Source organism: Nothobranchius furzeri, chromosome 8 (genome assembly GCF_043380555.1).
Source record: "Nothobranchius furzeri strain GRZ-AD chromosome 8, NfurGRZ-RIMD1, whole genome shotgun sequence".
Taxonomy (NCBI): Eukaryota; Metazoa; Chordata; class Actinopteri; order Cyprinodontiformes; family Nothobranchiidae; genus Nothobranchius; species Nothobranchius furzeri.
Window position 1 is genome coordinate 48,198,241 of NC_091748.1, and position 23,672 is coordinate 48,221,912.

At 44.3% G+C, this 23,672-nt stretch overlaps 2 protein-coding genes across 3 annotated transcripts in view; both read right to left on the reverse strand.

Annotated features, from left to right (window-relative positions):
- Positions 1-578: 578 nt before the first annotated feature.
- Positions 579-5,936, reverse strand: hsd17b7 (hydroxysteroid (17-beta) dehydrogenase 7). The gene is made up of 9 exons (XM_015971660.3): positions 5,812-5,936; positions 5,363-5,569; positions 3,322-3,414; positions 3,066-3,180; positions 1,560-1,754; positions 1,264-1,368; positions 1,142-1,198; positions 967-1,065; positions 579-872 (listed from the first exon to the last, which is right to left on the reverse strand). The coding sequence occupies exons 1-9, from the start codon at positions 5,844-5,846 to the stop codon at positions 744-746; spliced, it is 1,035 nt and encodes a 344-aa protein (XP_015827146.3). The 5' UTR covers positions 5,847-5,936; the 3' UTR covers positions 579-743.
- A 1,461-nt stretch (positions 5,937-7,397) lies between these two features.
- Positions 7,398-23,672, reverse strand: part of ddr2a (discoidin domain receptor tyrosine kinase 2a) — a 43,912-nt gene continuing 27,637 nt past the window's right edge. Inside the window, exons 3-17 of one of the 2 annotated variants that reach the window (XM_015971658.3) lie at positions 21,831-21,933; positions 21,179-21,410; positions 20,760-20,907; positions 15,063-15,165; positions 14,530-14,713; positions 14,210-14,450; positions 12,983-13,048; positions 11,331-11,467; positions 11,049-11,259; positions 10,754-10,968; positions 10,537-10,664; positions 10,237-10,434; positions 9,921-10,155; positions 7,823-7,972; positions 7,398-7,748 (exon numbers count right to left, since the gene is read on the reverse strand). In XM_015971658.3, coding sequence (XP_015827144.1) covers positions 7,617-7,748; positions 7,823-7,972; positions 9,921-10,155; positions 10,237-10,434; positions 10,537-10,664; positions 10,754-10,968; positions 11,049-11,259; positions 11,331-11,467; positions 12,983-13,048; positions 14,210-14,450; positions 14,530-14,713; positions 15,063-15,165; positions 20,760-20,907; positions 21,179-21,410; positions 21,831-21,933 — 2,483 coding nt within the window. In that variant the 3' untranslated portion in view covers positions 7,398-7,616. Of the gene's footprint in view, positions 7,749-7,822; positions 7,973-9,920; positions 10,156-10,236; positions 10,435-10,536; positions 10,665-10,753; positions 10,969-11,048; positions 11,260-11,330; positions 11,492-12,982; positions 13,049-14,209; positions 14,451-14,529; positions 14,714-15,062; positions 15,166-20,759; positions 20,908-21,178; positions 21,411-21,830; positions 21,934-23,672 lie in introns of both variants that reach the window. The other variant, XM_015971657.3, reaches the window with a different exon arrangement.

Below are 23,672 nucleotides of genomic sequence, written 5' to 3' on the forward strand. Positions count from 1 at the left end.
ACTCTACTAACTTGCTGTAATTAATTTCTGCATCAAAATGTACATTTTGTGTTTGGTCCGATTCAAAGGCAGTTATTTCTTTTCTGATTGGAGCCGACAGTCCACCCCTCCCACAGTGAATCACCGACATCTCTTCTGAGCTCAAACGTGCCCGCATACGCTCCCAAAAATGACGTCTCCAGTGACCAAAGCAATGGTAGAGTCCTACGCGCTCATGGTCATGGTTATGGGTACGTTTTTCATCTATTTCTGCGGGATGGTGTGGGCTTTCTGCAACCCGAAGCTGAGTGAAATGGAGGAAGAGTGCGGGACTGGTGACCGGAGGGATGGAGACGAGGAGCACCGCTGGCCAAGTTCTCCCCAGCGGGACATCAGGTGTGCCTTTGTGCATCCTCCAGCGCTGCCGTGCGCCGCGGAGACTCTCACAGATACCACTTATGTGAATTTCTGGGATGACGACGACAGTCTGCTGTCAGACTGTGCTGCCTCCAGCCGTGATGATTATGGGATTACAAACCAGATTGCAGAAAGTTTCTCCTGGACCGCATAGACTGTCTACAACCCAGTGATGGTAAATCTTTCATTGTCATGATTCTATTTTAATTTGCAGAGATCATTTCTGAGTCAAATGTGTTGCTAGTTTTTCATTTGTACACTTGTGTTATGTCTGATCTGCTGTCTTACACAGAAATACGAAATCAAGCTTTAAATATGCGCATCAGGGGTCATCCTGACATTAAGATTCAAATCCTGCAGGTCTCCTTGGCATGGTGGCTTTCTTTTTCTTTGTCCTTCAGTTTTCCTCTCATGTCCTTTTCTAGTTGAAGCAATTTCTCATACAGTGACTCAGATGTTTCCATATTTATGTCCATCTACAATTGAGAACACAGAGTATAAAAGGTTTTATTCGATAGGTTTTACAGTGTTTACATTTAATTTGGACTTTATAATATCTGCTGTGCACACCTTATGAGGTTGTGTGTAGCTGTTTCCAAGTGCTGATGTTAAGCTGTGGTACTTAGAGAAGGGGTTCAGTGATTCAGGCTTTTGCAGGAAAACCCAGAACTGTCCCACAAAAAGAGAAAGAATTCAGAACATGATTTTGGACTGTATAAGAAATTTAATTAGATTTCTTACTTACCAGAGCTTCAGATCCATTATAAGTTGTCAGAGTCAACGTGTTGGTGAATATTCGTAACTGTCAGCATAAGATAATTTTTTCATAAGAAACAACGTTTCCCCTTCAATAAAAACTGAACTCACCATCAAAAAGAAAGGCATCAGCAACTTCCAGAGGTAGAATGGGAGGATCCCTATGGTCATATTTGTCAACATAAACCCAGGACAGATGACGGATGAATACAGACCCTGAAAGAGAACGCATCACATGAATTAGTTAGTGTACTGCTGATAACTTTGTATGACTTCATATCCTTTAAGAAAACAATAAAAGTGCAGGTTTGATGTACGCACACAGATCCATGGCATGCAAGTTCAGCATAAACAGCCATGTATGAAATTAGACATTTTTTGACAGACGGATGACAAACACCTCTCACCTGCTTGTTGTAGCGGTTGTTCAGGGCCAGACTGAGCAGGTCTGTGGCATATTTCGAGGAGCTGTAGGGCTGAGTGCCTTTCTGGTGCTGGATGTCATCAAGACTGAAGGTTGAGCTAAGAGCGTTACTAGAGGAGGTCCAAACCAGCTGTGAGGTCTGCCCTGCGTGGCACAGGACCGGCTCCAGCTCCCTGACCTGCATCAGAACACAGACAACCACTGATTGTTTTCATTTCTATGAGCTGAGGATCTCCTATCAAACATCAGTGTCTTACCTGCTGTAGATCAGGGGCAAGTGTTGGTGATGGAGCCAAGCTAACGTCTACCCTGACCAGAACCCATTTAGGATCATTTCATTGAGTGAATTTAAGTCATTTTTGAAGGACTGTGAAAATGGCTCTCTGGGAGGATGTAGCTGCCTTACTCACTGAATCAGATTAACTTGAAATGTTTGTACTTCTTTGTTTTTATCTTCTGGATGTGGTGTTTTATTTATTTTTGTGTCTGTGTAAAATTCTTTGTGCTTTTTGTGCTGCTTTCTTGGACCAGGTCAGTCTTGGAAATGAGATTAACCATCTCAATGAGATTTTACCTGGTAAAATAAAGGATTATATATAGGAGCAGCTCAAAGATATTCAAGCAAATACTATTCCTGGTGTTTTTATAAGACAGCTGCGACATCATCACATGTTTTCTCATTTTTCAAAAGTTAACAGTGATTTTTTTAACCGTCTGCGTGATGACTGCTGAGGATACCATACAGCTGATTAGCTGATCTTTCTCCCAATCTTTCAGTATGATCCGACTCGTACAGATATACTCTCATCTTCAAAAAAATAAACATATTTTCTTCCCTTTCTTAATCAGTCTTGCAGTTGTTTACTTTTGGAACTGGATCAGTGAAACTTTCAGTCAAGACAAAATTAGCTGCTTCTGCTCATGCAGATACACACGGCAGTTCCAAAAGAAAAACTGTCTCGTGCAAAAGTGTTGGAGGTATAAAAATATTTCAGATTCAGTCTACCCAACGGCAAGAGGTTTGTGTTTGAATTGTGCCCTGCTTTGAGTGAGTAGCTGTATCAGCTGGTAGTATGATGACAGAGGTGCTCCACACAAAGCTACAAACACAACATTATATTCCTATAAAGAGTCAAAAATAGATTGCAATCAAAGTGTTCCACGCTGATATTTAACTTAAAAGAGATTCATAGTCTCTCTGACTTTAAACTTTGCAAAGGTCGCAACATAATACAAATATAGATTCATCAAAAAGAGCAGAGTTAGCAGAATAAAGCCTACAGTGACCTTATGGCTGTGTAACACAGTACTGTTAATTTTTAATGAGGATAGTTGCTAGGTGACAAGCAGATTCTGTATCGCTCTTATTTTTTCCATCAGGGACACAAAAGCAGACAGGAACATTTCTTCCTGCATGTAAATGGAGACTTTTGTCACCATTTCTAGTTGGAATCAGACAAGAAAGTATTAAATGCCACCAGGAACTTACTAGAAGGAAGTGACCAAAGAGGTTGGTGGCAAAAACTTCCTGTAGGCCATCATTGGTGATGCCATCCTTCTGGGTCAGGATGCCCTCACCGGTGGAAAACATGTTGATAACATTGCTGAAAAGATAAATTTAAGCAATCTGAGCTCAGAAAAGCATGCTTCACATGGCTACTGGTGGAATTCCGGCCTTTTCAGTAATATGTGATACCAAGGATAGTGAAGTAAGCGAATAACGTGGTGAGAAATAAGCAGTTTACCTGGAGAAGAGACCTTTAACGAAAGCCTTCACGTCAAACTGTGGGTTTGGCATGATCCCTGCATTCAGGTAGAGGTAGTCAAGCCGGGCATACCTGCAGGTGACACTGAGGTTGATCAATATAAACAAAAACAAAAAAATTATGTTTATGTATTTAGCAGACGCTTTTGTTCAAAGAATCAGAATCAGAAAGAATTTTATTGCCAGCGCTCCAGCGAACCAGAGCATAGGAACTTGACTCCACAGAACAGCCTGACAAAGGTTACACACACACACATATAGACAAAACAGAGACAGGCAGACCACGAGAGCAGCCATAACGGCGCTCAGAGCAGCCAAAGCGACTTACAAGTGATAATCGACATGTTGCCCTTGAGGCTAACAACAACAATAACAACAACAATAACTTGACATCAGTCATGGAGAGGAGGGAACAAGGAGTGGACAGTAGAGAGGGGGGACGGGAGCAGGGAGGGTGCTAGTTAAGAAGATGCTCTCTGAAGAGCAGGGTCTTCAGGAGTTTCTTGAAAATTGAAAAGGAAGCCCCTGTTCTGGTAGCGCTTGGTAGGTCGTTCCACATTTGTGGAACGATGCATGAGAAAAGTCTGGATTGTCCTGAGCGTGGTGTAGGCACTGCTAGCCGACGATCCTGTGATGACCGGAGCGGCCGGGCCGAGACGTAAGCCTTTGCAAGAGGATTCAGGTAGATGGGAGCCGTACCATCTCAGACTTTGTATGCTAGTGTTAGCAATTTGAATTTGATGCGTGCTGCTAGCGGTAGCCAGTGGAGCTCAATGAACAGAGGGGTGACGTGTGCTCTTTTTGGCTGATTGAAGACCAGACGCGCCACTGCGTTCTGACCATTTGAAAAGGTCTCACAGTACAGGCTGGAAGACCAGTTAGAAGGGCATTGCAGTAATCGAGGCGGGAGATGACGGTAGATTGCACCAGGAGCTGGGTGGCATGTTGTGTTAGGTGTGGTCTGATCTTTTGTATGTTATACAGCGCAAAGCGGCATGAACGAGCAACAGAGGCAACACGATCTTTAAAGGTCAGGGCGGCGTTAGGCCCGGCTACTTGGGCTCAAGCTCTGAATGTTTTATGAAAAGCCCCGGATCTAAAACGTGGAAGTAACATGCAGTACCAAAGTCCAACAGAGAGGGAGCAGCTGGCAGTAGTTTGTATACAGCCTGCCTGAGCCTCCACCACTGAAGAAGAAGCCCTTCAGCAGCCGGCTTCTTCTACAGTCTCTGCCTGAAACGCATGAGTGAAGATGGACATGAGGACGTTTTTTAGACCAAAAATACCGCGACAGAACCCCAGCTTTGATGAGACTGGCGTTGACTCAGGTTTGTGGGTCTTATTTGAAAATATTTGTTGTGCTGCTGGTTTGCCTAAAGTTAGCTTATCAGGTAAAGTTGTTGGAGAAAGAAAGGGAATATTTACTATCATCTCACACTAAACACTAACAGGAACAATACTCTGTCCTGAATATGCTTAATATGTAGCTTCAGATTAAACATTATGTGGTACAAGACATGTATGATGTTGACTAGTGCGTGTCGTGTGTGTGTGTGTGTGTGTGTGTGTGTGTGTGTGCGTGCGTGCGTGCGTTAAGCCCCGGATTTTCTTCAGTCCTAAATCCGCCCCTGGGTCAGGTGTTCATCAATCTCAACACCGAGATTTTGAACTGCCTTTGAAGGAGCCAGAGATAAGAAGTCATTTTGGATTGAGATTGTGCTTTATCTCCCACTCAATCTCAAATCATGTGCCACTAGCCTAGGTCCGAAACTGGACTCTGACCTTTCAATGTCTTCACAAGTCAACGCTACTGTCAAGTCCTGCTTTTTCCAACTCCGCCGCATCACTCCTCTTAAGTCAATCCTCAAACGCCCGGATCTTGAGTCAGTCATTCACTCTTTCATTACTTCACGTCTGGATTACGCAAATTCTGTCCTGATTGGGATGCCCCTGATTGCACTTTTTGTTTTCAGTTGGCCCAAACTGGCCCAAATATTTGATACCACAAGTGAGGCAGTCACCTGAGTTTGAATTCTTGTGCTGCCCTGAGGACAGAGGAGATGCTGCTGGTGTCCATTTGCAGCAGGTCCACCTGGGCTGCAGGGTGAGAGGTGAGGAGGTGAGAGCGAGTGGCCTCAGCTCGCTGCATGTTCCTGCAGGCCAGACACAGCTGGAGACCATCACTGTTGTGTGAGAGGAGACGCTCACAGAGTGCCAGGCCAACTCCACTGCAGGAAACCAGAACACTGATAATACCACCGCTCAGCATGTCAAGGGCCAAAATGAAGTATTTAAATATGACAGCAACACTTTTTATTGTGCTAACAAATCATTTTTCTGTACATTTAATTCTGTTAGTTGAAATAAAAGAAACAGCCTAAAGTATAAGTGCTCCAAACATATGAAGGATTTATTAGTAAAATCACTGATCTTACTGTTTATTAAGAACAATAACAAATTCAACGGTTACCTGTTTGCTCCAGTCACCAGAACCACCTTGCTCATGTTGTAAAGCTCAACAAGTAACAAGCCAGAAGCTTCTTTTCCAGTTCAAGTGGAGTCATGTTATCCTGCTCTGCCTCCATGGTCTGATTGGACACTGTAGCTGCTCTTCAGCCAATGGGATCATGACACTCATCAGGTCAGCCCCAAAGGCCCGCCCACACTGAATAATTCAGTCATTTTTAAATTATTCAGCAATAATGAATGAAAACCAGTCTTCCACAGAAGTCGGTTCCCTGTTTACATTTTATTTGTTTTATCTAACAAAAGTTGTTTACATTGCGTATCAAAATTTATTAATAAAATACACAATTTTGGAGTACAAAAGTCATAAAACTAAACAGAACAGGACTTTGACGGGGTGCTATCACACTAGTAAAGCTTCACATTTTTTATCGACTTGTTTGTAGGATTAGAGATTTCATTATCTAAATCTTCACTGTTTCTACTAAAGACATCTTTCATCAGGTAATCCATGACGGTTAATGGATCAATGAACATGCTCAGAGTTAAAACTCAGAGCAGACACATCAAGGATCCTGAATCTATCAATAAATACCCCAAATGAATGCAGAGATGAGCTGTTCCGTTGTTCCTTTTCAACTTGATCTGCCCTGAAAATGGAACACTGACATCTTACACGTTTGTTCTGCGTTTTCCTTCCATTGTTTTCATTATTTTTTGAATACAGCACAGTAAAAGATTTGTTTTTACCTCGTTTTGCTGACGAGTTTCTGCTAACGCTGTAGCCTTCCTCGGAGCACTGCCGATGTTGGCAGCAGAAGCAAGTAATGTCACATACATCAGCGGTACTCCGAGGAAGGCTACAGCAAAACAAGGTAAAAACAAATCTTCTACTATGCTGTGTTTAAAAAGAATTAAAACAAAAAAAATGGACATTGTTCCAATTATTTTAACTAACATCATTCAACCAATTTACAAAAACTTGTCTGATGAGCACCCCCCCAGAGTCTCGTTAATTTGCATGAGAACACACTGCTGAGCACAATTTTGGGTCAAACTTCAAACCGTTTGCAGCGGGTTATAAAATCTGTCAGAAAATCAGGAACAATTGTTGCAGTTAATCGTAGAAGACACTCCAGTTAAGGAAGCAGATTATTACACATGCACATCAGTAATACATAAACAGAGTACACAAATATAAACATATAAATATTAACAGAAAAAATTATATTTGAGATGCATACACATTTATACTTCAATCACCGTAGGAAAGTGGCAAGGGGGTGAAAAACAGAAATTCATCCTTTAAATGTCAGCCATTTCTTTGAAAATGAGATGAAATACTGATAATATGACAAAACTAACAGTAACTAATGGTTTGCTGCACTTTTCCCTTCTACATTCAAGCAGTCCACCAAAAGAAAACACAACAAAGTTCTTCAGTGAGGATTCTCAAACACTAACATACAAAAATGTGAACCAATAATAACTAAAATTTACAAAGAGTTACAAAAGTGCCAAATGTCACTTGCTACATAAAAAATTTGGTCTCTTCAACACCTGACACAACCACAGTTCACTTCTGTTCATATTTGAATGACGATGTGCTTTCACTAATAGAGTTTTTGTCTATAAAATGTGTTCTTTTGCTAAACAGAGTCAAACCAAAACAACGTCGTCCCTCTTCATCCATCTTTCCCGAGACAGAATCTCCATTCATCATCTCTGCTGAAACTGAACAGCTTAAACCTGGACTGCGTCTCCTATTGTTGCCTCCTCTTGAGCAGATTGTGAAATGTTTCGAGTATTTTAAGGCTGTAAATCCAAGAGGGCTTTGTGTATTTCCTGGAAGGAGGGTCGCTCCTTTGCGTTCCTCCTCCAGCAGCTCAGCATGATCTGGTAAAGTGAGTCTGGACAAAGGACAGGTTGAGGCAGGTAGATCTGCAAGAAAGTGGGAAAGAAATGAAGTCTGGCAGACTATTTAAGTTAAAAAAGTGTTTTTTAATAACACACACCTGTCGTTTCTGGTCCCTGAAAAACTCCCCAGTGTTTTCTATCACCTGCTCGTCAGTGAGCTGAGAGTACGGCTGCTCCTTACAGAAGTTCAGTACTTCCCACAGAGTCACGCCAAAGGCCCAAACATCGCTCGCTGTGGTGAACTTACCCTGCACAAGTAAAAGCAGTCAGCTTGTTTGTACTGCTACCCAAATGTTGTAGAAACTGTAGGTAAACTTTAATAGGACTCTGAGAAACACAAAAAAAATCATCAAACACAAATGCTCACCATAAGCACAAAGGCAAAATCTCGGGCGTGGGAGGAGTTTGGTGAGGCCATGGAGAAAGACTATCGATCGGCTCCAAAGAGGTTCTGGCAAACTGTCCGGCGCCTCAGGAGAGGAAGGCAGCAACTCGCTCACACTGTTTACAGTGGGGATGGGGAGCTGCTGACGTCAACTGAGGCTATAGTCGGACGGTGGAAGGAATACTTTGAGGAGCTCCTCAATCCCACCAATGCGCATTCCGAGGAGGAACCAGAGCTGGGAGGCCTGGGGATGGACTGTCCGATCTCGGGGGCAGAAGTTGCTGAGGTAGTCAAACAACTACACAGCGGCGGAGCCCCGGGGGCGGATGAGGTTCGTCCTGGGTATCTCAAATTTATGGATGTTGTGGGGCTGTCATGGTTGACACGTCTCTACAACATTGCGTGGTCATCGGGGGCGGTTCCTAGGGAGTGGCAGACCGGGGTGGTGGTCCCCATCTTTAAGAAGGGTGACCTGAGGGTGTGTTCCAACTATAGGGGGATCACACTCCTCAGCCTCCCTGGAAAGGTCTACGCCAAGGTACTGGAGAGGAGGGTCCGATCGATAGTTGAATCTCAGATAGAGGAGGAGCAATGTGGTTTTCGTCCTGGCCGTGGAACTGTGGACCAGCTCTATACCCTTGCAAGGGTGATGGAGGGGGCATGGGAGTTTGCCCAACCAATCCACATATGCTTTGTGGATTTGGAGAAGGCTTATGACCGTGTCCCCAGGGGCACCCTGTGGGGGACGCTCCAGGAGTATGGGGTGGGTGGCTTTCTGTTAAGGGCCATTCAGTCCCTTTACCAGAGGAGCGTGAGTTTGGTCCGCATAGCCGGTAGTAAGTCGGACCTGTTCCCAGTGAGGGTTGGACTCCGCCAGGGCTGCCCTTTGTCACCGGTTCTGTTCATCACTTTTATGGACAGAATTTCTAGACGCAGCCGTGGTGTGGAGTGTGTCGAGTTTGGTGGCAGGAGAATCTCGTCTCTGCTTTTTGCGGATGATGTGGTCCTCCTAGCTTCATCCAGCTCTGACCTTCAGCTCTTGCTGGGTAGGTTCGCGGCCGAATGTGAAGCGGCTGGGATGAGGATCAGCACCTCCAAATCTGAGACCATGGTTCTCGACCGGAAAAGGGTGGCTTGCCACCTCCGGGTCGGGGGAGAGGTCCTACCTCAAGTGGAGGAGTTTAAGTATCTCGGGGTCTTGTTCACGAGTGAGGGTAGGAGGGATCGGGAAATCGACAGGCGGATTGGTTCGGCGTCTGCAGTGATGCGGACGCTGAGCCGATCTGTCGTGGGGAAGAGGGAGCTGAGCCAGAAAGCCAGGCTCTCGATTTACCGGTCGATCTACGTCCCAATCCTCACCTATGGTCATGAGCTTTGGGTAATGACCGAAAGAACGAGATTGCGGATACAAGCGGCCGAAATGAGTTTCCTCCGTAGGGTGGCCGGGCTCAGCCTTAGAGATAGGGTGAGGAGCTCGGACATTCGGGAGGGACTCGGAGTAGAACCGCTGCTCCTCCGGATCGAAAGGAGCCAGTTGAGGTGGTTTGGGCATCTGGTCAGGATGCCTCCTGGACGCCTCCCCGGGGAGGTGTTTCGGGCATGTCCTGCCGGCAGAAGGCCCCCGGGTCGACCCAGGACACGTTGGAGAGGTTACATCTCCAATCTGGTCCGGGAACGCCTTGGGGTCCTGCCGGAGGAACTGGTGGACAAGGCCGGGGAGAGGACGGCCTGGAGCTCCCTAATTGGGATGCTGCCCCCGCGACCCGGACCCGGATAAGCGGAGGAAGACGAAGACGAAGACAAATGCTCACCAGCAGGATGCTCTCCCAGGACATCCAGCGAATAGGCAGCACCGCTCGGCCCTGGATGCGGTAGTAGTCGCCGCTGTACAAGTTCCTGCTCATGCCAAAGTCAGCTATCTTTATTGTGTAGTTTTTGCCCACCAAGCAGTTCCGTGTGGCTAAGTCTCGGTGGACAAACTTCAGGGAGGAGAGGTACTTCATCCCCGAGGCCATCTGAGTGGCCATGTAGCACAGGTTACTGAAGCTGGAGGGGAGACAAGAGGGATATCATCATCTGCTGGCGGGCATTAAACAAAAAAGTTTAACACACCAGCTGTTTACTGACCTGACAGTGGGAGCCTTGCTGAAAAGAGCAAGTTGTCCCTCGGGTTCGTGGTGAGACAAAAACTGGTTGAGGTCTCCATTTTCCATGTACTCTGTAATCATACAAAGTGGGTCGCTGTAGATGCACACAGCCAGCAGGCGGATGATGTTGGGGTCTTTTAAACGTGACATGATCTTTATCTCTTTAAGGAAGTCATTCCTGCAAATTAATTTTCACACATTAACAAAGGTTTTAACTGTGTTTTTATTTTATTTTATTGTCTCTTCTATGGTTTGCTTTCAGCTTCAGCCACAAAGGCACCTTGCATTCTTGTTGGCATCTGAACGGAGCATCTTCACAGCCACCAAGACCGGCTGGTCCTCAGGAACATCAAACAAATAGTCCTCATCCATGAACTCCTGCATTCCCTCTGCTTCACACAGATGTACCTAAGTCAGAGGCAACGTGAGAGCGTTAACCTGTGTTTTATGTTACCTGCAGCTTTAGCAGCAGCTGCCTACTACTAACAGACTGATACCTCTCCAAACTGGCCCTCTCCCAGCTTCTCTTTAAATATGAGCAGTTTTCGAGGGAACTCCTCCACAGCAACATCCTTCCCAGATAGCAAGTCCATAGTTACAGCAGGGATTGCATAGGTGTTGCTTCCTGTCACACCTTGCAAGTTGACGATGTCTGCTTCTGCGTAGTGAGGAGCGCCATCCTGGGATTGGGAAGCTGCTGTGCTGGTTGAAGCTGGAACACAACACGTGACACTGTAACTACAACATAGCAAGAACATTTCTGTAAAGCAGACCCATGTATAGAAGACTTACCGGGCTCTTCTAAGCTCTGTGCAAACTCTGGCAGCTTAAGTATGAGGCGTGATGGCTCCTGGTAGTCTGGGCCAAGTGGAAAGATGTGCTCGTACGCCGAACTAGACTCCTGCTCGTTGGTCGTACTCGACTGGTTGTTATTGTAGACAAATGTCTCACTCTGTATTGACAAGCTAGCAGTTAGTTCATCATCCAGCATCCGACGGGAGGCCTAGAATGAAGGATGTGGTGGGTGAAGGGACAAATCTGACCAAGAGAACATTTTTATGGGAGAAAGCTCACCTTCTCCATCATCTTCTGCCACACCTGCCTCCATAAGATAATCACAATGATGGCCACAAGGATGAAGATGATCGCCACCAAACAGCCAATCAGAATCCGAGTGTTGCTGTCATCAACTTTGTGTGTGGGGTCGTCCTCTGGAGAGGGACGAGGAGAAACACCTTTGAGGACATTGAAAAGACATTTACATGTTGGAGCTTTACAGATGAAAAGGCTAAACCTTTCTTTAGCACATTCACTGAGCAGTTACATTTGTTGTATTCTTTCAAATTTCACAACATTACAACAACAATGCTCAGATGGAGTAGGCTGAAGCAAAGAAGCTTCTGTGCACCTACCCCACATTACAATATTATACTATTTACAATATTAGACTTATTGACAGTAAATTTTTTGTTAATTAACCTTTCATGCATATTTTGCTATTCAATTTTATATTTTGTACTGTTCTTTTATACAACACAGTCAGAATAAAACCAAGAAGCTTTTCCATCACATTTTCTCAACATATTTCTCAATGTGTTTATGTTTATGTTTATTTATTTGGCAGACGCTTTTATCCAAAGCGACTTACAACTCATAACCTATAGGGCATGTTGTGATCTGTGGGGGAAACTGGAGTACCTGGAGGAAACCCACGCATGCATGGGGAGAACACGCAACTCCACGCAGAAAGGCTGCAGCCGAGTTTCGAACCTGAGACATTCGTGCTGCGAGGCAACAGTGCTAACCACTGCACCATACAGCCCAATAACAGCTCAATAACTGTCGTCTTATATTGTCTTTTAAATTGTAGTAGACTAGCAGCACTCTGTAAGTTGTCATCTAAACCATTCCAAAGCTTAACACCTCTTCTGGATATGCAGTGAGTTTTGAGGGTTGTGTGGGCGCATACCACCTTGAAATAATTTGATTCCCGCAAATCGTATCCACCCTCTCTGTCAATAAACAGCTGTTACATGTTGATTGGTAATCGACTCTGTCTTGCTTTGAAAAAAATTAGCATTGACTTTAGGTTAACTAGATCTTCAAGTTTTAAGATTTTAGACTTCATGAAAAGTGTATTAGTATGGTCTGTGAAACCAAAATTATGTACAATCCTAATAGATTTTTTTAAGTCTAAATACTGCCTCCAAATGGCTACTGTAGGTATTACCCCAGACCTCTGCTCCATTTTGATTCTGATTTCAATGTCTTTAGTTTGTTTACCAAACGGCATCATTTTTGTTTTTGATATATTTAAAGATAATTTGTTTTTGTTAAACCAGTCTTTAAGTTTTTCTAATTCTGCTGTCATCTCCGTCACAAGTAACTGTAGATCGTAACCTGAACATAATATTGTAGTGTCATCAGCAAATAAGATGATTTTGAGTTTTGATGATACCCTGCATATATCATTTATATATAGAAGAAACAGTATTGGTCCTAAGACTGAACCTTGAGGGACTCCACAATTTGTATTTCTGAGTCTTGACCTGTGATCATTTATCTGTACGTATTGCTGTCTGTTGCACATTGTTTCAATAAAAGGCCAACTCCACAAACTAAACATTCATAAATAAAGGGCGTCTAAAAACAGAGAATCTGTCATTGAAGTGAATGTCAAAACCAAATTGTTGTTTAATGGCAAGTGATTGTGTGACAACACTCACCTGGTTGTGGGTTTAATGGGATCACTGCTTTGGGTGTAACCAGTGTGGTGTTGTACATGGCTGTATCTGGAACAATCCAAATTAAAAAAACAATTAAAACAAACTCAAGATGAAGAAATACAGTTTAGCAATACATTACAATAAGTTTAGCTAAATACATTAGCAATAGGGGAACTAGGCAGTTTTGGCTTGCTTTTAGCACCCCCTAGTGTCTGTTTGTAGAATGTATGTTCATGTTTTTAACACCTTAATCAAAAAGCTGAAACAACTCCCCAGCCTTCATTAGCATCTACAGGAGTGATTCATCATTAAATTAAACAAACCAGCTGTGTTCATGATCTAAAACATGCAGGAAACGTGCTGGAACCAGATTGCAGCACCAGTTATGTCAGCTCCCAACAGGGCAGCCTGCCACTCTGAAGTTGCAAGTGGAATATTCTGGCCACACGGCACGATAGGGGCTGGGTGGCCTTTCATTAACCCTGAAAACGTCGTTTTGGCACATAATGGCTCAAGAAAATGATTTAAAATATGAAAACGTTGTATAGTATGACTTTAAGGCTGTCAATTCATTGGAGCACTTTTATTATTATTCTGTTCAAGTGATGTCTGTTTTTACACGCTGCAGCTATGGAAAAGTCATATAATGTCAATGAAAATAGCTAAAGACTCGGAGAAATGTCCTCATACACAACTATGGGACTTTGGTGAAACCCTGCCTAATTTGGACTCTACACACAACACAGACTTCCCAATAGAAACATTCTTCCGTGTTTAACACACACAGAAGGCTGGACTTTTCCTGACTGAACTGGAATTTTAATTTATTTTACATTTTAATGAAAATTTAGTAAAAAATCTTTCGACTTTTTTCTCTGTCGAAACTTTGTACATAAACAAATTATACATCAAAATGTTGACATTTTTGTTTCTTACCAGCCACTCCTATAAAACTCAGTTTTCTCTCAAAGTTTAGAGATTGTACGCCCACGCTTTAACAAACTTGTAATGTCAAAAAGAGTTTTGTCTTGTTAACTTGTCATTTGTAATTTGTCTACAAACTGTAGACTCATGACGATGTGGTCGGTGTGTCCTATCATGGATTATTGGCACCCCTCAGTATTTCTTCAGAATTATTCTAATTTCAGTTAAAATAATAAAGAAAGGATATTAAGCATGACTAAAGTCTTGCTGCAGTTTCAGATGATGCACCCAGCTCTGCTGTACCTGACTGGAAGGTGATCTCGCTGAACAGCATCCAAGCATCAGCAAAGTAGAACTGGCACTTGATGGCACTGGCCATGTGATTGGCCAGGTTGACGGTGACAAAGCGAGCACTTGGATTCTTTTCATCCTTCACTGGGCTGAAAGAGAGTGGAGTGGCTTCCCAGTCCAGATCAGAACGAAAGTAACACACCACCTGTCTGAAGGCCTTGACATGCTGGGAGTACATGTTGTTGCAATGGACCTGTGCACACGGGTATATTAGTTTCAGTATCAATAGAAAATAGTGGTGTGTGTCATCTGGTTTTTATCAGGTTCCTCACCTTCATGGAGGTAAAGTTTCGTGTACGGTCAAACTCAAACATGATTTCAACAAATCCATCAGGGAAGCTGTTGTTGTTCCAGCCCACATAGTCATACCCTGGCCAACCAATGTGGACGTGGCTCAGAGTGAAGTCATCTTCACCACACACTCCATCAGTCAGCAGGCCCAGACCTTCTGTCATACTGGGAAAAAGAAGAATGTTATAGAAGTTTAACACAAGATGGCAGCGTTTTCTAACAAACTCCTCTGTGGATTCTAGCAATCAGGTTCTAACGAGGCCCGTTTTCCTTCCTTCATCAGTGGCAAGCATCCCCGTCACGGAGGATATTATTCATTGTGACATATTGAACCCTGGTGGGTTCTTTCTGGTTTTGAAACGTTATACTCAGAGTGACTCAGTGATTCCCATGAAGAATTTTCATGACATGTTGCTTAGTTTTTACCATGGTACCAGGGCAAAGAAACACTGTGATGAGAGATGAGAGGAGTTTTAGTTAAAGGATAGAGGAAATACCATCTACATCCACTCACCTGTGGATGATGGCTCCATCATAGACAGAGTCGTTGAGGTAAACAGGGTAAGCAGGCAGGCTCATCTGCTGTCCTACTGGAGAATTGTATGAAACTAGACCGTCTGTAAAGAAATAAAAATGTTTTGTGTCAAACAGCAGCCTGTCAGGACTTTTAGTTTATTTAAAACCATACAACCTATGTTTACAACACTAGAGGCTGTCTGGGGTCTCCAAACCAGCAGGGGGTCTCCAGAATTAAAACTGCTCTGTTAGATGATAAAAGGTTTTTTATGACCTGAATAAGGCCCAATCCCAATACTTGCACCTATGGTCTTCAGTGGTGTACACTTGGAGGAAGTGTGCAGTAAGGCTTCGAGTTCGTAGTACAAAAGTGTGCAAATAATTGCTGAATTGGGACAGTGAGCAATGCGTCATCGACCACAATGCATGCTGGTTGCTGTTTGTGCAACTTCTTTTCTAATTGCCATGCACATAAATCTTAGTCAAAAAAATTCAGAGCATGAATAAATATCATTGACTGTCTTAACCCTCCCACTGTCTTTATGGGTGACCCCGCGAGGAAAGTTGACCATTGAGCAGGATTGATGGTTTATCCCTTGAGGTCCACGTGGCAGGGGTGAGGTGGTGCTCACTCCTCACCCCTGCCACATGGACCCAAGGGATAAACCATCAACCCTGCTCAATGGTCTACTTTCCTCACAGGGACACACCCATTAGGACAGTGGGAGGGTTAAAACGAACTTTTGTTTGAAAACACATATTTTCAGAAAAGGCAGTTGACCAATTGTTCCACCTTCTTCTCAAAATTCTCACACAGCAATGGATTGTGAGTAAACCCTTTGCCTAAGTCAGGGGTCGGCAACCTGTTCCCATCAAAGAGCCATTATTACCCGTTTCCCACAGTAAAGAAAACACTGGGAGCCACAGCAGCCGCAGCGTTGTGGGCGGGGCCTACCCTCAGACAGCAGAGAGCTGCTCACAACAGGTGACAGCAGCCGGTACCGGTCGCTCGTGTACGTCAAAGTCATCTTTCATAAGACGATAATCAATAAAACGATTTATATAAAGTGGATCCAGAAGTTGTAGCCCATCTCTGCCTACAATATTTTGATATTTTTCACCCTGTTGGTGGTTTTACTGAGCAGGTGCCACTTTTGTCATACGTTTCTTTTTAAAACATGTTTAGGCTGTTCAGAATACAAATCCAGGCTCTGTCACATTTGATTGTTGCAATTAAACTTTGTAGGTGGGGAAGGTCAGAAAAGGATCCGATCATTTTGTTTTTCCCTCATTTAAAGTGACGGAGATAACGGTGCAGTGCGCCTGGCTCTGGTGTTAATCAAGTTAAATTATATCTCTTTGCAAAAATTTTCACAAGAAAACAGAACAGTTAAAAGCAGGGCTTGTGTTGACCGGACAGTTCCCGTATTTGACCATTTATTTTGACGGAGAAAGAATAGAAAGAATTACCCCGACGCATGCAGACGAACTGACATTGTATTCGTTTCGCACATCGCAGATGTAGCTAAATCACTCAAGAAAAGATTCCCATCTGAACATCTGAGCTGGACACTGCTCAGCACAGCTCACTGTCAGCGTGTACTACATAAGGTCCTCAGCGAGCTGAAGATGTGGAGAGGGGCTTGGAGCACATCGCAGAACCAGAGCGCATGCGGGAAGATTCCTCCGACTGAAGTGAGACTTGTCACTTAGAAAATGTTCCCTGATTACGAAACTTTGGCTGAATAGTGCTTGTTCCTGTCTCCAATGTGGCGACACATCCAGGAGCCGTCTGAGGAGAATCCCAGAATCTCACATCCTCTTCAGCTCAGAAAGCGCCGATATGATTACTCACAAGCGTGACGCGTCAACCCGGTCTCATAGTAAGACCGGGTTGGAACTGTTCAGGTTTACGCAGACAATCTTTACATTTAGAATTGTCATACAGGTGTAAAATTAATGCAGTAAAATATAAAGCATTTTATTTAAATATCCATTCATTATTTTACAAGCACAGAGAGCCACATCAGATGGATGGAAGAGCCGCATGCGGCTCCAGAGCCGGGGGCCGGGGTTTGCCGACCCCCGGCCTAAGTCTTGGGCAAAGTGCAGTTCAAAGGTATAAAAGAGGCGTGGTAAACTTCCGCAGTTGAAGATCGAGACATGCACTCGCCGCCCTGGACTGGATTGCACACTTGAAGGGCACAAGGGTGGAAGTGTGAGTATTAGGATTGGGCTTACTCCTAGACATCTGAGTGAAGAGAGGAGCGGAGCTGTCAACTGATCACCACCTGGTGGTGAGTTGGATCAGATGGCAGGGGAAGATGCCGCATAGACCTGGCAGACCCAAACGCATAGTGAGGGTCTGCTGGGAACGCCTGGCAGAAGAACCTGTCAAGACGGTCTTCAACTCCCACCTCCGGCAGAGCTTTGACCGCGTCCCGAGAGCAGAGGGGGACATTGACTCCGAGTGGGCCTTGTTCCACTCTGCGATTGTTGAGGCGGCTGTTGCTAGCTGTGGTCGCAAGGTGGCCGGTGCCAGTTGTGGTGGCAACCCCCATACCCGCTGGTGGACACCAGAGGTTCGGGGAGCCGTCAGGCTGAAGAAGGAGGCCTACAGGGCGTGGCTGGTCTGTGGGTCTCCGGAGGCAGCAGACAGGTACCGGATAGCCAAGCGGGGTGCAGCAGTGGAAGTTGCCAAGGCAAAATCTCAGGAGTGAGAGGAGTTTGGTGAGGCCATGGAGAAAGACCATCGATCTGAGCCAAAGAGGTTCTGACAAACTGTCCGGCGCCTCAGGAGAGGGAGGCAGCAACTCGCTCACACTGTTTACAGTGGGGATGGGGAGCTGCTGATGTCACCTGGGGCTATAGTCAGGTGGTGGAAGGAATACTTTGAGGAGTTCCTCAATCCCACCTACGCCCATTCCGAGGAGGAGCCAGAGCCGGGAGACCAGGGGATGGACTGTCCAGTCTCTGGGGCAGAAGTTGCTGAAGTAGTAAAAAACTACACAGCGGCGGAGCCCCGGGGGTGGATTAAATTTGTCCTGGGTATCTCAAGGCTATGGATGTTGTAGGGCTGTCATGGTTGACACATCTCTGCAACATTGCGTGGTCATCGGGGGCGGTTCCTGTGGAGTGGCAGACTGGAGTGGTGGTCCCCATCTTTAAGACGAGTGGCCTGAGGGTGTGTTCCAACTATAGGGGGGTCACACTCCTCAGCCTCCCTGGAAAGGTCTACTCCAAGGTACTGGAGAGGAGGGTCCGATCGATAGTTGAATCTCAGATTGAGGAGGAGCAACGTGGTTTTCGTCCTGGCCGTGGAACTGTGGACCAGCTCTATACCCTTGCAAGGGTGATGGAGGGGGCATGTGAGTTTGCCCAACCAATCCACATGTGTTTTGTGGATTTGGAGAAGGCTTATGACCATGTCCCCAGGGGCACCCTGTGGGGGGCGCTCCAGGAGTATGGGGTGGGTGGCTTTCTGCTAAGGGCCATTCAGTCCCTTTACCAGAGGAGCGTGAGTTTGGTCCGCATAGTTGGTAGTAATTCGGACCTGTTCCCGGTGAGGGTTGGACTCCGCCAGGGCTGCCCTTTGTCACCGGTTCTGTTCATTACCTTTATGGACAGAATTTCTAGGCACAGCCGTGGTGTGGAGTGTGTCGAGTTTGGTGGCAGGAGAATCTCGTCTCTGCTTTTTGCAGATGATGTGGTCCTCCTAGCTTCATCCAGCTCTGACCTTCAGCTCTTGCTGGGTAGGTTCACGGCCGAGTGTGAAGCAGCTGGGATGAGGATCAGCACCTCCAAATCTGAGACCATGGTTCTCAACCAGAAAAGGGTGGCTTGCCAACTCCGGGTCGGGGGAGAGGTCCTACCTCAAGTGGAGGAGTTTAAGTATCTCGGGGTCTTGTTCACGAGTGAGGGTAGGAGGGATCGGGAGATCGACAGGCGGATCGGTTCAGCATCTGCAGTGATGCGGACGCTGAGCCGATCTGTCGTGGGGAAGAGGGAGCTGAGCCAGAAAGCCAGGCTCTCAATTTACCGGTCGATCTACGTCCCAATCCTCACCTATGGTCATGAGCTTTGGGTAATGACCGAAAGAACAAGATCGCGGATACAAGCGGCCGAAATTAGTTTCCTCCGTAGGGTGGCCGGGTTCAGCCTTGGAGATAGGGTAAGGAGCTCGGACATTTAGGAGGGACTCGGAGTAGAACCGCTGCTCCTCCGGATCGAAAGGAGTCAGTTGAGGTGGTTTGGGCATCTGGTCAGGATGCCTCCTGGACGCCTCCCCGGGGAGGTGTTTCAGGCATGTCCTGCCGGCAGGAGGCCCCCGGGTCGACCCAGGACACGTTGGAGAGGTTACATCTCCAATCTGGTCCGGGAACGCCTTGGAGTCCTGCCTGAGGAGCTGGTGGAGAAGGCCGGGGAGAGGACGGTCTGGAGCTCCCTAGTTGGGATGCTGTCCCCGCGACCCGGACCCGGATAAGCGGAGGAAGACGACGACGACCTACACTGTGACTACATTCTTAAAGAAGTTTAATGCTCATCTACTTCCAGATCATGGGTCCCCTACTGCCCAGAGAAATTAATGTGAGTGAGCCGATAAAAGTTATTTTCTGATCCCGTTTGATTGATTTCACATATGATGTTTTTTAATTTTAAAGACACATTTCAATGCTCTTTTTTTGACATGTGGCAAAAGTTATTTTAGGTTTGGGTGACAAGACGTGGAGAATGCCAACTGCTCATCTCACCAAACTGGCGCCATCGAACCAGACATGGAGAAGAGAAGAAAAATGTTTGTGAGTTTAATGAGCTTCACATCCTTCTTCCAGGACGACAGGGGCATTAAACGTGGAGAAAACCACCATAAATCTGGTCATATGGAGAGTAGCAGCTACGCTAAGGGAGAAGAGATTCTGCAATGACATAATTTAAGCAACTTTTGATTGTCATTTTAATTCTGAATTTATACAAGCTAATAAATCTCAAACGACATGACAGACATGGCTGAAACACACATACATATTTGTCTTTTACAATACATACGTGTGATTCTGGGCATGAGGTAAAGCAGACCAGAAATTTACTTTTATAGCTCTGTTACATTCATCTTTTTTTTCCCGATCAGAAGACCCATGAGCAAACCGAATACGGAGGAGGTTTAGGCTCCTAATAAAAAAAATGAAGACCTTAAAGTTTTGAGAAGGAACAATTTCTCAAAAGAAAAACGGAAACCCAACAATAAAATGTTTCATTGTCTGTTCCTGTTGTTTTAACACCTGCAACTACAAATAAATGTAAAATTTTTAATAACATTGGAATGATTTATTTAATTACAAATACAATAAAATGATGAATCTGTTGAAAGTAAAATCCACACAAATCAAACATGAACAATAAAGAGGGGATTTCATTGCTGAGTTTGCTAGCAGGGATTTAAGACTGTGAGCTTGTTTTAATTTACTAAAAATATAATTAATTTAACAAAGGCTCCAAATCAAGACCACAAATTACTGAAGGCAGAACAAAACCAAATGATAAAAGATTTGAAAAGGAGCCTTTGTCTTTGACAGACTATTTGCTGTTAATGAAGTCTTTTTGATATTTAAAATGAAAAGAACTAAACAGAAGTACAAATGATGAACAAACAGTACTGACATGTAACATCAGCTGAGATCTGAAACATGAAACTTACCCAGCCATTCACAGCCATAGAGCTCCACTCTCATGCAGACGTTCATGGAGTGGTCGATCACAGGCATGAAGCGAACCAAGCGAGCGATGATGGGTGGCTGCAGGTCCCTGAGTGCGATATCATAGGTGTTCCTGTTGCCCTCAATCACCTACAGATAAAACAAACCTGATGACCATGGAATGACAATCACAGTGCCTATTGGATAAATCCCCCTTTCTAATATATATATATATATTAAATATAAATATTGCCCATTTCTGTCTTGTTCCAGTAGCCCCTTTTTTATCAGGGTGCTCTGGTTCCCCAGCTGTCTCAGTCCAGATAAGTGCAGTTCTAGGAACAGCTGAGATACTGCACTGAACCCTCAAGCTCCCAGGCCTCTGGTGAGATGGGAATCTTCATTTTTTTATATGAGTTACCTGTTTTCCCTGTCTGTTTCTCCATGAGATCCAGCGACTGCCATCACGGCTGTACTTAATCTTGTACATCTGGGCAAACTCATTGCCCATTCCCCCAGCATGGCGACCCTGGGTGCCCACAAGGGTGATGAAGTAGAGCGAGCGCAGGTCGACCTGGAGGAACTCCTTCAGATGGTCAGGTTCAACGGTTATCTCTGGGCACCAGGCGCCATCGCCCTCCTCACAGTCCAGTCTATGGGGAAACATATAAGGCGAGAAAAGGGAAACCGTGAAAGTAGAAGATAAATACGGACAGGGTAAAGAAGAAATGTTGAGAGCTGCTGAATCCTGAAGTATAAACATGTTGGTGAAAGGCTGTGCAGTAAATGCTTTAAGTGTTATTTTAGAGTAAGGGGCTGTCAGCGGAGAGGTGGAGCAGCGCTGACATCATTATCAGGTTGGAGGGGGAAAGGGTATGACATCATTATCCTAACACTTAATGAGGGCCACCCACACATATGGTGTTTAATCTGTGAGGTTACAATTTGGGCAGGTATGCTGGTTTATGGTTTAATCCAAAATAAAGAGGCACAGCAGTAAAAGCCATGTAAACAGTCATTGTCACTGCTACCTCACAATAAAACCAGTGTGATGAAATCTGCTTCAGATGTACCTGCCATATCTGGCAGCAGTGGATTCAGACCACTGGCTGGATGCAGATATGTCTTCGTCTGTTATCTGCCCCCCTGACATCCCCAGAGCGTAGCGACACACACCTGAAACAGTAAAATCATGTCAATAAAATATGTAACAGTAGAAAAGATAAGCAGACAAACTGCCTTTTAATACTGTAATTCCCTCAACTTTTAATAATGTTATATAGCTTGGGTAAAGGCAGAAATGCGATAGTCTCTCACTCAAACAGGAAACTGTTTTATTTCTTTCCCTCCACAGAGAAAACGTGAGAAAATCCCTCCCAAGAAGAAAATATGGCAGCTAACTCAGAAAGTATCCCTGAACTCTGGGAGGTTGGCTCTAGTTCCATTTACTAAATTACAGTCATAAAATGCTGCAACATATTTTACACAACTGTGGGATTTAAGGAAGACATTTAGTGCTATTATTGATTTAAATTACAACTCATTTTGTAATTTGCTTCTTTCAGTTTTCACCTGGCAGCTGAATATAAAGTCAAGCCAAGAGTTTTTCTCACAAGTGAGGGAAAGAATTTTTCTACCAGAAGCTCAGTGAAGCAGCAATTAATCTCGATGATCTGTTCACTAAACAAGAGTTTAATCAGAAATCAGCTACTACACAATAAAAGATCCAGCTCTGTCCAATTTTATCATGATATCTGTTTACATGTGGCTGATTCAGAGAGTTTCATGTTAATGAATAACAACAAAATCCCTAAAAACCAGCAAATATTGAAATGAACATGCAATCATGATCTAACATAGAAAATTTTACAGGTTTCTGAATACTTCCTGATGTAAATTTGCTTTACTTTTGTATACTGTAATATAGTACAAATAAATTGATTTAGAAATTAGCTTTTGTGTGTGTGTGTGTGTGTGTGTGTGTGTGTGTGTGTGTGTGTGTGTGTGCGTGCGCACGCCTGCATGCATGTGGCATTAAACAATTTCTGAGAAGAGCTGAAAATCAAATAGTTTCTTTGTTTTTATTCATGAGGAATTTGTGCAGAGAATGCAAATTTAACTTTGTCGATGAACAGTTCTGCAAGTCTGGTTTTTCAAATGGGAATTAGAAAAAAGTTATTGTTTAGGAGGTTGCTTTTAAAAGTTTCGTATTATAGATATAGATGATATAGATATAGATATAGTTATAGATACAGATATAGATATAGATACAGATAGATTCTTTACTAAATCTCCACAGAACACAAGTGTAGTACCAGCTTTCATACACTGGAGGGCACCACCTCCACATCTTCCCTTATTTCATAGGGCGGTTGGAAACCAGAGTGTTGATCTGTTTTTTGCCAGTGGGGGGCGCAAATTGCCCGTTCTTTCAAGGAATAACGTTCAGAAGAATTGAGAGGAAGGAACTCTTTAAACTTTATAAATCCAGTTCCTTCTTCTCCTCCTTAATATTCATATTCCCAAGAGGACAAAAATTAATATTAAAAAATTTAAGGGCTTCAGTCACACAGGTAGTCAGTATTTTCCATAAATTACATAGCGATTCATTTCTTTCACCACCATCGCTGTAGAAATATCTGAAAGAGCTCTTAATGGCTCATGAAGTAAAATTCCTCGTCCAGTTGAAGATAATAAGTACTGCTTTCCACCGTTAGAACTTCTCCTCCAGCTCTGTCCTGACAAACCACAGGGAGAGTTTGTGTAGAAAATTTGAAACCCAACTCAAACATTCACCAGATGCTTGCAAACATTACATGAGATCAAAAGGGGGGGGGGGGGGAGGCTTTCACACCAGTCTGTGTGTGTGTGTGTGTGTGTGTGTGTGTGTGTGTGTGTGTGTGTGTGTGTGTGTG

Bases quoted from the DNA above. Each gene is read 5' to 3' on its own strand.
- hsd17b7 (XM_015971660.3), bottom strand. From the start codon at position 5,846: ATGAGCAAGGTGGTTCTGGTGACTGGAGCAAACAG. The intron at 1,755-3,065 runs GTAAGTTCCTGG...GTTCTGATGCAG, and splicing joins TCTTTGGTCACTTCCTTCTA to GTCAGGGAGCTGGAGCCGGT. The intron at 1,066-1,141 runs GTAAGTAAGAAA...TTTGTGGGACAG, and splicing joins ATAATGGATCTGAAGCTCTG to TTCTGGGTTTTCCTGCAAAA.